Source organism: Falco biarmicus, chromosome 5 (genome assembly GCF_023638135.1).
Source record: "Falco biarmicus isolate bFalBia1 chromosome 5, bFalBia1.pri, whole genome shotgun sequence".
NCBI classification, from domain to species: domain Eukaryota; kingdom Metazoa; phylum Chordata; class Aves; order Falconiformes; family Falconidae; genus Falco; species Falco biarmicus.
In genome coordinates this window covers 32866920-32879395 of record NC_079292.1, presented here as the reverse complement: position 1 = coordinate 32879395, position 12476 = coordinate 32866920, and the positions used below count along the sequence as shown (strand labels likewise).

The window sequence follows — 12476 nt, the reverse complement described above, 5'->3', positions numbered from 1 at the left end:
CCAGCCACTTAGCTTCACATCCCACCCCACCCCACTTGTAACCTCCCTCTCTGTAGAATGGCTATGCTCACTCAGAATACACACAGAAAGCTTTTCTCCCCACGTGCTGAAATGTATGTTAAAAAATAAATCATTATTCAGGTGCCGATCCAGACACAGCCTCCCCCACTGTAAGGACGCATTTTCCAAGGAGCCTCTGTTAAGATGGAGAGATCTCAATACCATAAAACAGTCTTACTTCTTCTAACAAAAACAGTATGATACTAAAACCTGCAGGGAAATTTGTACTGAAACATCACAAAAAGCTATATATGGGCCCAAGCTGAGGACAATATCCATTTTGCCTTGGAAATACTTGGTCAGGAAAACAACAACAGAAAAACTATATTCACAGAATCAACAATAAGAAATATTGTTTTCTCCCTTCCTGCTACCAGTTATGAAGAACAAATTTCTCTGTGGATTTCCAACAAAGACAACAGCAAAGCCAAGAAAGCTGTGCCCCTAAATGATGCTTTGTTGTTGCTGGTTCTTTGGTAGTTTTGTTCACTCCAGAGGTACTGACAATTGCACCACAAAAAGCCATCGGACAGTGTCTGGAGCACAGACTGCCAGGGTATGAAAGACTAGAGGTAGGATTTAATAACAATCATGTGTTACAAGTTTTTCAGTGTTTATCAGCAGTGGATTTTGGCTTAGTATTTTAGCTAACTTGCTGTTTCCCATCCTGTAATTCAACTAGGAACTCTTCAACAAAATAACCTGAGCTCACACTTCACAATGTAGAATTTCAGGTGTTGAAGATGCAGCCTCTTTCTGTAACTTCCTCTCTATTAAATCTCTTGAATTTGTCTATCATTTTCTACCTAAAATCATGAAAGCAATCTTCAGAGTAAGGACACAGCGAGCAAATGCCATTTGAATCAACCTTCAGAGCTGCAGATTGAGCTCCCAGTATTAAGGCAATTGCAGATTTATTTATTTATTTTTAAAAGTATTTTTATTTTAAACACAAGCTCCACTATCATAGCCTCTAAAGCAGTTCTGGACATCAGGGATTGTGTTCAGAGCAACACTATGTCTTAACAGACTTTCTCCCAGTGTGACTTTCCGTGTCTTAACATCAGAGGCTCCACAGGCTCTGAAAGCTGATCCCAACTCCAGTACAGCCAGCCACCGTTCATGGTATGACCTTAGAAGCCAACAAAACTGTCGATTAGTATGTTCCTACAGTGAGCACTTGGCAAGTACTTCAGAACTTGCAGGTGGCAATCTACATAAAACCTCATTATAAGCTTTCAGGCAGATGTGAGAGCTTGACAACTTGCATGCAAGTGGATCAACCAGAACTCTATACATGCAAGATGTCAAAGAAAAAAACTGAACAGTGCTTCTTTAGAGGCTGAGCTGGAATACGCAGTCAATACCAAAAGGAAAAAAAAAAATCCTCCAAAACATTGTCTTCAACAAAAGATGAGGAGTAAATATATTGAAAGATTAGCATTAAAGAATTTCTAGCTTAAAGTCTGTGGTAAGGGTGCATTTTAAAACAAAACTCTTTAATAAAGATATTTCAATTTTGAAGCATAACACAGGTATCATTCTTTAAAGTTGCACCTGCAATCTGTCCCTTTACTCAAGACTGAGGGAAGAGGAAAACCCAAAATCAAACACGTAACATCTCCTACATCTCAAATACCGGTTTTGTACCTCTCAACAAATACCATCTGCAGTTAGGATACCTGAGAAAAATGCATCAGAAAAAACGTATTACTTTTTCATGTCAGATCTATTTTATCCAAAAAGAATTACTATCCACTGGAGGCTTGTTTTCCAACAAACAGAAGAACCAGTTAAAAAAGCAATACAATGCATGAAAAGATCGGAAACAGCAAGCCAAGCAACAATATAACTGACTTTCAAACGAAAAGCAAGGAACAGTCTGATTTGACTAGCGACGTGCATGTGCAGTTGTGAAGAATGAATAATTGAGCTGAAAAACTAAATGCTTCTAGAAGAACTATGAGCTATACTTAGTAGGAGATACCAATACTGGTGTTATATAATAAACACAGAAAAGAAAAAGGAAAATTCTTTCTGAAGAACCGAACAAGTTCAAAAGAAACAATAGTCTTTTTAACTGACTGATTTTCAAGAGCTTGCTGACAACCGGTTTTTAAGACAATCCCATATTAACTAATTCAGATCCTCCATGGATTTTGAAACTGATGTAATCAGAAAAGCAAGCAAAGTTCTTCTACGTATTTTCTCACAGTCATGTTTGCTTTTGCAACCACCATACAAAATAATAAGCAATAACCAAAGCTTGTCCTCACTGTAACATGTAACTGTATACTTGAGTATCTCTTAGACAGGCAATAACTACTCCTTGCTTAAACCAAAATGAAAAAGTATACCTTCCAACATATTAAGATTGTTTAAACTCTTCAGACATATGGAAGATTCCAAAAGATAAAACATTTTTTAGTTATATGTTGCCACTTGATTTTTTTTTTTTTTTAAGTGAAAACTGTTTTCCATCTGTTCTGCATTTTAAGAAGTCACTCATTGCCCACTTAAAAACAGCAAACAGCTTTAATGTAGAATTGTATATGGGAAGGAAGCAAACAGAAAATGAATCACTTTTTGTTTCAGTAATTATCAGACTACACACTATTATTTTAAAGGTAGGAAGGATATGCCCCGTTGCCAACTCCACGCTTTCAAGCTTTGAGATCTTTATTTCCTGAGCAGTTTGAATAAAACTCAGTGTTAGATTTTTGGTAAAGACTAACCATTTCATGAAGTAGAGTATAAGGAGGTGTTATAGGTTAAACCACGAAGTTTAATAGAACATGGCGTCCCAAGCAACTGCCCCCACCCATCTGAGCCTGAATATGCTGCTCCAGTGATTCTGCCGGCTAGCACCACTCAGTGATGCAGAGCATTCCCTAACTGCCAGCCCGCAACCCTCCCCATGCACCCCAAACCTTCTCCAAGGCTTCAGAGCCAGGGTTTACAAATTCAGTGAGCTATTCTGCAGAAGGCATACAATAAAAAGTGAAAAATATTTTATTGCCCTGCCCCCAGCACTGCGGCCCCATGGGACTATGCAACAAAGTGTGTATGTGCGCACACGAAAGACAAATCACACATTCAGAGTAATTCTGGTAAGAATGTACAATTTCTACAATGTTCCCTTTCAGGAAGGGGTGACCTTGTAACACATTTTCAAGCATCCAAGTTTCCTGAAGTAAACGGCTGAAATTCAGGTACCTATATCAGAAGAGCACATTATGGACAATGAAACTCTAGAAATTAATTTCAATATTCCAGTACTGATTTTCAGGAAACAACAAAACTGAGTAAAAGGAGATTCAAGCCCTTTCTGGTGTTAAATGTCTTAAAAATCTTACACTCCAAAATTTAGCAAGGCTATGCTTTTAGCCCTAGCTCATTCTATCCTGTCATTTTATGCCAAACCACCGATGACAAGTATGTAGATTCTTCAGTAGTTACAGCTAAATTAAAACCTTCTGCTGCACTTACTATTTTAAAGCAAGTCCACTGTGTGTGGAGGCAGTGGAAAGTACAAGGGAGGAAGGCATATTTAGAAACCACATCACAGAATTTCAGTCATAAAAGCCCAAACAACCAAAATAAATATTGAAGTCAGTACCAAATACACAAATGCCTTTTGAAGAGAGATTTGCTGTGGTGTAAGCTAACTTACTCAGCTTGCCTATCTGCACATCTTGCCACTACTAAGAGCTGTTATCTAAACACATACAATCAATGTTCTTTCTGATTTCTACCAAGATCTCAGTACGTTACTTTCACTCAAGCTGAAAAAATTGAGACAGAAATTATATTCTCTTCCGTATATTTTAAGAAACGCGAGACCAAAACAAACCTGGTAAAGCAGGAGAGAGTTCATTATATCCTCCAAATGAAGCATTCCGGATGAGCTTTCGGCCATCAGCTCTTGGAGAAAAGACAGATGAAATCCCAGCACATGAAGAAAACCTACGTCGCACTGGACCCTCTTCATTCATGAGTTAAGCTGTTTGTGTAAGGATTATGTTCTCTGTGAAAGCTGGTTAGCATTAGCTGCTTGGAACAAGGGTGTTGCAGTAACAGCCTTTTACCTCACATTCTGATGAGTAAGATACAAAAGGAGAAAAAAAAAAAGAAACAAACCAAGGGCACACATGAAAAATGCGGTGAAGAGAAGGAGGCTGCCAAGGCAGCAGCAAGCCAAGCAATACTATACTCCTCTTGTCAAACCCATTAGGACTCTTAAAGCAGAATGGCTTTGCTTCAGCTCCTCTTTACAACAAATACCACATCTCATTTTTCACATCTCATTTTTCAAATCTCATTTGTGGTCCTACTCATCTGTACTTTCTAAGCACACAAAAATGGCGATTATGTAGGTTTTAAGGATTCCTTAAATCAGTTCTTTTTCCTGTTAGTCTTCCAAGTCCCAAATTTACATTGCACAAAGCACAACTCGTGAGCTATGAGGCTTCCCTATTTGATACTGTGGTATGCTACAAGAATCTGAAAAGGGAGCCAATGTTTTGCATTACACAGCCATGTTGAACTTTCCTGGTTAGGCACTTACCTAGCTAGTTTTCATCAACTGATTGGTGGGTTCTGCATCTTCATTTCTTACTTTTATTTAAACGGTGAGGTGATAGCTTTTTCTCCTCTAAGACTGTGCCATATTTATATACACAAATGAGCCTGCCTCCTGGAAGAATTGCAACAAATAAGCTCCACAAAAAGGGTTTTTTATTATTAATGTCCCAAATACTTTATGCAATGAATAAAACACTTAAAGGAACCAACTAAAATTTTAAACACAAAAAAATCCCAGTAAACTGTGCTTCAAGACTAGAAATCAGCTGATCCAAACTGTTCTTGCTGATAGCTACCAGAATAAAGTCAAATAAGCTCTCCCTAACCTCCTTCATCCACTGCTCATTGGACTGGCTGCTTCTTTGCCCTGCCGACTAGCCTGCGTGGCCAACCTCTTCCATCTGTGGGACTTCCTTCCCATCTGATGCTTCTCTCCTGATCTCATGTTCCGCACCACACCTTATTTCTGACAAAATACATTTTGAAACCTACTCTGTTTGCTGGAAAGCAGAAAAATAAGGCACTAAAGAAATGGCTTGAAAATAAGAACTTGTATTCTCCCTTACTCCATACTATAGGTCCCCTCTTCTTACAAAGTGAAGCACAACCCACAAATTAAATCAATGATATTGTGAATTGCATTAATCCTCAAATAATATTGCTTACTCCAGCTGCTTATGCAAAGAAGCATACTCACTATTTGCAGCTCAGTAATTTCAGCTCACATTGGCTCAAGAATAATACAGCAGACTGAAGTATTTTATAACACCTATAAAAGGTTTTAAGTGTGCAGAGTGTACATGCATTATTACCTATAAATACATACACTAAGACACATATGATTATGAAACATAGTAAATTCCAGGATGCTATTAATCACAACAATTTCTTCATGCCTCTCAACAGACTAATGTCCCAATATGTAGCATGGAAAAAAGATGCAAGCAAATAACCCAAGTGTGAATCATCAATAGAAACCATTATATTCAATACGTAACTTTCACTTCTTTAGTACAAGAACTGAAAAACTCTATTCACTTGAGCACAGGGAGGGGGAGAAACTGGATGAGTATGTCATGTATTCAGGCCTGCCTCCATTTATCCATTACTGTCTCTCATATTTCTCTCAGCTGAAGCAGTCCTTCTGTCAGATTCCCAGAAGGAACAGAAAGAGCAACTGAAAAACTTGAGGAGTGGAATGGTGGGTCAATGAGGAGGAAATGCAAAGAGGGAGAACACCGCTTCTAAAAAAATAATAATTAAAAAAACAACAGAACACTACACAGCTCCACATCACTTCTCCAAATCTATCTTCTTAGCTACAAAATACCAGCTACCTCGGTTCAAGTCTCTACAGAATATGCATTTTCTTTTTTCTAATTAAAATCAAGAAAAAGCTGCAACAGAAAAACTCCCCTTAGACAGAGAAGGAACTTTATCCTCTCATTACAGACCTATCTTGCCCAGTTAATGGGCCTGTTATCTCATCTTTCAGAGTCAGGGCTATGACCCTACCCAGGAACATTGCTGATGACACTGGTATCAGGACGTTTCCATGCCTTGTACCAGAACAGCAGGGTCACACAGACTAACAGGAGGCTCCACCATCAGCCACCTGCATTGCTTTGCCTGCATCTGGGTCCAGCTGCTGTGCCAGCCTATTCTAGAGCCACTACTGAGCACCACTGCCTGCCAGCCTACCAGGTTCTTCCACAACATAGTCTTCCCTGCCACATTATGTTCAAGTTACTAAAAAGTGGCTAGACATCCAGTGGTTTGATCGAACAACTTAATCCTGAAGGCCTTCCCCCTATTTCTCTCCACGCCCTCGCAGAACCCACATAGCTAAACTGTAAATGAGAATGAATTATAAACTTCTTTGTCCTTCCTATGCCCTTTTCTTTATTTAGAAGCGAAACTGAAATCTTTGGGTAGATAAAATTAAGAATTTCAATATGGATACTGTTACGTTTCCCCCCTCTGAAGCTATCTCCCAAACAAGGAAACCGATACCTGGGCATTCTGACTAAGTATCTTCTGCTTTAACTCAACAGCAATACAGGAGAGGCAGACTCTGTGCCTTGTGCCAAAATATGACTCTGTCTTACCACCTCAAGGGAGAGGGAAAAGAAAAAAAAAAATAAAAAAAAATCTAAGATTCCTTCATCTTCCTCCCCCCAACAACTCTTCATATTTTACTTAAATCCACAGTGGTAAAACAGCTAATTACATGGTTTGGCTGTAAAAATTCACTAGTTCTCCAACTTTTCAACAGCTTGTGATTTATTATGCCTGCTAATACTTGTATACACATGCTCAATTGTTTCAACTACTTCAAAGCAGTATATGTTGTTGGAGAGACAGCTGACATGCAACCAAAAGGTTGTTAGATCAAAAAGAACCTGTAACATTTAATAAAAGTGAGCATTCTTCTCCATGGCATGATCCTAAGCTGAAGTTCATTGTAACTCTTGAGCGTCTGCCTGCGACATTAAAGGGGTTTCTGCTCTCCGCACACTCAGTGCCCAAAGCTCTTAGAAACCCTTTCAATTCCTTACAATAAATTTGATTCCTGAAGACCCAGAGGAAGTGTCTTTTTTTAAAAAAAAAAATTTTAAAAAAAGAAAATTTAAAAAACCCAACAACTTTTAAGTAGTTGGAAGTGCTTTTATTTGCGTGTTCTGTACATGAAAATGGAAAAGTGCACTTTATTAGCTACCACATCAGCCATGCACACACAAAAAAAATAATAATCCTTTTTCCTCTTCTCCCCTCCCTGAAAATCAATTCAGACAGAATAGGTCAATCTACTCATAAACTAGGATTAATACCATCCATTATGTGATCTTACACTAATGTCCCAGGAAGGCTTCTATCCTTTTGATATCGGTTCCCAGTGCCTTAATAATTGATAGACTTAGAAAAAGCAGTAACATACACAGCTTGGAAGTTTACATGGTTTCAAAATATTCCCAAATAGAACTACAGCCAAGTCCAACTGCAAGAGTCAGACAAAGCTGAAAAGCCCACATAAACAGTAAAGTATCTGCACTCTCGCCTAAATACACTGTGGCACACACCTCATGTACCTGTACATGAAAAAATAAGATTCCTCAGAACAGAAGTACTTTATGAAAGCAGGTACTAGACTAAATATGCCACAAAGTGAGAGAAAGTCTCCTGGCTTCTCTGTTTTATATAATACCTAAATCAGTAGGAAGAAAAGAAAAAAAGAAAAGAAAAAAAAAAAAGACTGAAATATTTAGTCCATCTATCTCAGTGCAGGGGGAGAACTCATTCTCAGTCAAACTGTTGAACATCTCTTTAGAGGAGGAAAACTTAACTGTTTTATGTATTTTTCTGAAGGGAAGAATGCATTTCTCATTTCAGCTACTCAATCAGAGCTTCTTCAGTAGTAAGTGCTGGCTGAAAAACAAATCATAATCCTGTGCTTAAGACATTTTTCCAGGATACTGCATGGGACAAAACTCAAATCTCCGTATACAAAGCAAAGGCAAACAGAAGATACATGCAATCCCAACAGTACATGAACACTTGTAACAAAGCCTGATTTCATTTTTAAGACATTTCTCCAATTCAAAATATTTACAGCTGAAAAAACCAGGCTTTTCAAAAAAGACCTCTCTGAATTGTACAGGTATGAATTTCAAGCATGGAAACTGAACTCAAATCAAACATATTCTGCACTATCCAACAGGAATTTTAAATATCAAAATCCTTTTTTATGTAGATTTTAGAAGTTTAAAATAATGAACACATCACACAAACTGATACTGATGCAATAATACAACTAGGAATATATCTAGTGAGACAAAGTAAAAAAAAAAAAAAAAAAAAAAAGGTATCCTTTCCCTTTAGAGGTATACAAGGAAAACCCAAAGCCTTCTTAAAACCAAAGTCTGTGAAAGCTAGAGGGAGAAGAAGGGGGAAGGAGAATGGAGAACATAGCAGAGAAGACAGCAGCTTTTTAGACTTGCCCTTCAAGTCCAACAATAATTTGCCCTGGCATCTCGACAATGCTATGTTCTCCACTAGAATTCTACCCCCAGTCCAACAAAAGAAAAGGTCACAAATAATTGTCTACATGCAGTACAAACAAACTCTTTGCAGCACGCAGAAAACAGAAAAAGGAAAACACCAGACTACCATACCTATAAATTACTTTTATCCAGCATCTGATTTTTGCACATGGACTTCAAGTCGAAATGGTTTTCTCCTATTTAACAAAAAGGCTTTTAAAGATATACTTGCCTTCAGACACCAATATTCAATTCAGAAAAAAGACATCTGAACCATGAGGCTACCAGTTGTGTCAGTAGTTTACAGTGGCAAGTGTCTTTCACCAAATAATCTTCTGTTCTCTGGTGTTCCCCAGTCGAGGGCAGCTGAGCTGAGGAGTAATTCCGGAGGCACGCCTGAGCGTGGTTATGAAGGAGCACCAAGGCTCAGCGCCCCGTTGACAACTGTACTTTGCTGCACCTCCTCGCTTGCCAACACTCCTGCTCAGCCCCTCCCACCCAGAGCAAACAGCCTTGCTCACTGCTCAGGTTTCAACAGTTTTCACCTCAGCCCTTATGAAATTGTCGCAGTTCAGGTTCAAGTCGGCCAGCTCTGCAAAGATGGTCAGGGAGAAAAAGAACTTGCTCGAGAAGTTTCACAGTAATGAGCCCTGTGGTGTCTGTCAAACCCAGCACCATGCTTGCATAAGGCTATAACCCACACAGAAAGGAGCACATGCAATTTACCCAATCCACAAATACTGGGTGGAGCAGCATTTCAGACATTGCAAGTTCTAATAAACACACAATGACTTGCAGAGAGGAATGTGGCAGAGTATGCATTACAGCAAGAAAGCAGGAGGTCAAGACAATAGATTCAGGAAACTAACCACATACAGCAGAACTTAAAACATTTCACAAGAAATTCAGACTGGTAACATAAACTAAACCCAGCATATTTAGGGGTCAAATTGCTTCCTTGATTACTGTGACAAAAACTTCACTCACATCCCGTTGAAGACAAGCATCACTAAAGCTATTCTGAGTAAGTCACAAATTTTGCTGAACTGGGGCTTCACTCCTGTGAGGTACACATCCCACCACAGAACTTAAAAGTGACCCTATGTCACTGGGGTCAGGTCCCTGCAGCAGTACAACAGATACTAATCCAGAATGACCTAAAGAACAACCCGTCCACATAGCTCCTATACACTGCCGATTACAACATACTGCCTCTATCAAAAGACAAGGTAAGACAAACTAAAACACCTCCCCCAAGAACACAACAAGAGAGACCAAGACTCTCCAAGTGCAAGGGCTTGCAAGGTTTTAGACAGAATTCCCACACAGCAGGAGAAAGCAAAACATTTTTCTAAGTCTGCAGAGAACGTGCCTGACTTCAGAAGTAATATCCACTGTTAACATAGAAGCATTCGCTGTTAATATGGAAGCATTAAAAAATAAACTTGTCTGAGAGCCTCAACAAGCCCTCCAGCAGTTTCTTCTCTAGTGCTAAGACAGTAAGACAGACCTAAGGAAAGATGAAGTGAGGTAAAAAAGCATCACATGCTTCATAATAATTTGCTGTCACTGTGTCAAGATGTTAAATTATTTACCCATTCTTCAGATCCTCTAGTCAGAGGACAGATACAGTGGAAGGGAACAGGAGACTGCATGAAGTTACTTCCATGACTAAGTCTGTCTAGACGTAGACAGCAAAATCAAAGTAAACATGAGAAGAAACCCAGAAATCATTATCAAAGATATATATAATCCCAGGTACCCAGGAAACAGCTTGATTTGGAACCAAACAGATCAGCAAGATATCACCATCTGCAAGCCAAATACCATTATCAAAAAGAAACATTAACACAGTGAAAAAGTGCTAGTTGAAAGAAAAGCAGGAGGTGGCAATTAAACAGTGATCAGTATTCTACCAATGGAGTTACAGCCTCCCCTGTGCTCAATGCATGCATCTGCTACAACCAGAGCATGCAGGATTTCCCTCCCTCTCTCTCCACCACAGTGCTTCTCTTCTGTGGCTTCTGCCTTGTGCATTCACATGTATGAGCCGGCTCTCATGACCTCCTGGCAAAAACCTGGCCAAAGCACTGAATCCAAGTGCCCATCTCAGGAAAAGCTGCTAATACCTTGAAAAGGCTTTGAGTTCACTGACACAGGGCTGTATCTTTCCTTCCACTGGACTCAGTAATCTGTCTTGCCCTGAGAGCTGGTAAAAGGAGGTGTGTACTACATTTCCAGAGCTTCTTGCATGCTGACTGACCACCAGTGAGCCAGAACAGGGATGATGAGTCAGGAGCTCCAGACATTTCTTACTGTCTGGTCAAACAAAACATGCCATCGCTGCTGCTGCCAACTGAGCCAAACACCTGAAACAAAATTTTTTTCAAAGCTGCAAGCTTTACAAGTGTACAACAAACCACCTTGAACTTGTTAGCTGCCCCGGGTACACAGTAATGTCCAAGTCGTGTATATTATTGGTCATTACAGCTCCAAAGGCATCTCCCTTCAGTGGGTAATAAGTGTCCTCCAGGACCTACTGCTTGAAAGCATGTATTTTTCACTCCACCTTCACTCACGTGCAAAAATAAATTTGCTATTTTCTCCCCAAATGCAGTGTCCTATGGATTAAAATCCTAGCATGTCCTTTAGATGTTTACTCTGAAACAGACTTCAGTACAAGCTCAGCACAGCCAAAAATGCCTTTACTCTCCCCCAAAATCAGGTTCACTTCCTCCTTTCTATTCATTGTGATCATCATCAGACCTATAATTCTGCTTCCACTGTCAACCCACCTCCCTCCACCTAAGCCACTTCTGTTGCTCAGTCCTGTGACACAGAACACATGTTCATCATATTGCAAACTGAGTTAACAACTACTACTCCTCTACTGGCAAGGAGAGGCAGATCCAGTTTCTTAGCTCACACACCCTCTGGGCACACACTTTCACTGCTTACCCTTATATGACTTAAAAAGAAAAAAGTAAGAAGCTGTTAATTTAGCTCAAAGATTTACATCATTGTAAAATATCTCCTCAATCTTCACCATGCTAACATGTTTTTCCCAGATACTACTCACATTTTCACCCCATATGCATCTCATCAATGCCTTGCATAAAGACAGGAAAAATACAGACAAGTCAGCCATTTTCAAACATCCTATTACAGAATTTTTAATAATACTATCTTAACTAGATTTCTATCTTTACTGCAAGTACAGCTTATTATTATTCAAGCATCTATGCTGTTTTCATAAAGTTTGAAATATTTTTTAACTTACAAATGCCTGTTAAAACATATCAGGCACTTTCTCAGGAGACTTCAGATTTTTTTGTAAGTTTCAAGGGATCATTATTTCTATATTAATCTATTTTATCAAACAAATAAAGCAGTATCCCAATGTAAGTCTGAGTTAACAAGATTTACAAGAATCCAATTTACCAGGGATAATTTGTATAACAACATAAACAGCTTACATCAGCAAGCAGAGTTCTGCTTTACAGCTTTACCACTTTTGAAAATACAAAGTCTTGTATTCAGTATTTTTCATGTTCATTTTTTAACTGTAATAAACTAGTTTTGTCAGTGATTCCTTTTGGTCACACTTAAACTTTTATCAAGCTTATTTTGGGGTTTTTACTTTTTTTAACCTATTTTAGTTCTTTCCTCATTTACAATGGAAACATTTATAAATGTTAATAACATTTTCAACCATAGAAACGCAAACGCACAAAATGAGCTAAATTAACATTGTGTCAGCTGCTAGAACTGGAAGATGTTTAAGCAGTACTA

At 38.8% G+C, this 12476-nt stretch overlaps 1 protein-coding gene across 7 annotated transcripts in view; it reads right to left on the bottom strand.

Annotated features, from left to right (window-relative positions):
• Positions 1 to 12476, bottom strand: part of OSBPL8 (oxysterol binding protein like 8) — a 93564-nt gene that overhangs the window by 34423 nt on the left and 46665 nt on the right. The window contains exons 4-5 of one of the 7 annotated variants that reach the window (XM_056341986.1): positions 4628 to 4756; positions 3914 to 4156 (exon numbers count right to left, since the gene is read on the bottom strand). The exons of 5 other annotated variants lie outside the window; for them this stretch is intronic. In XM_056341986.1, coding sequence (XP_056197961.1) covers positions 3914 to 4055 — 142 coding nt within the window. In that variant the 5' untranslated portion in view covers positions 4056 to 4156; positions 4628 to 4756. The remainder of the gene's footprint in view (positions 1 to 3913; positions 4157 to 4627; positions 4757 to 12476) is intronic. One more of the 7 variants, XM_056341987.1, reaches the window with a different exon arrangement.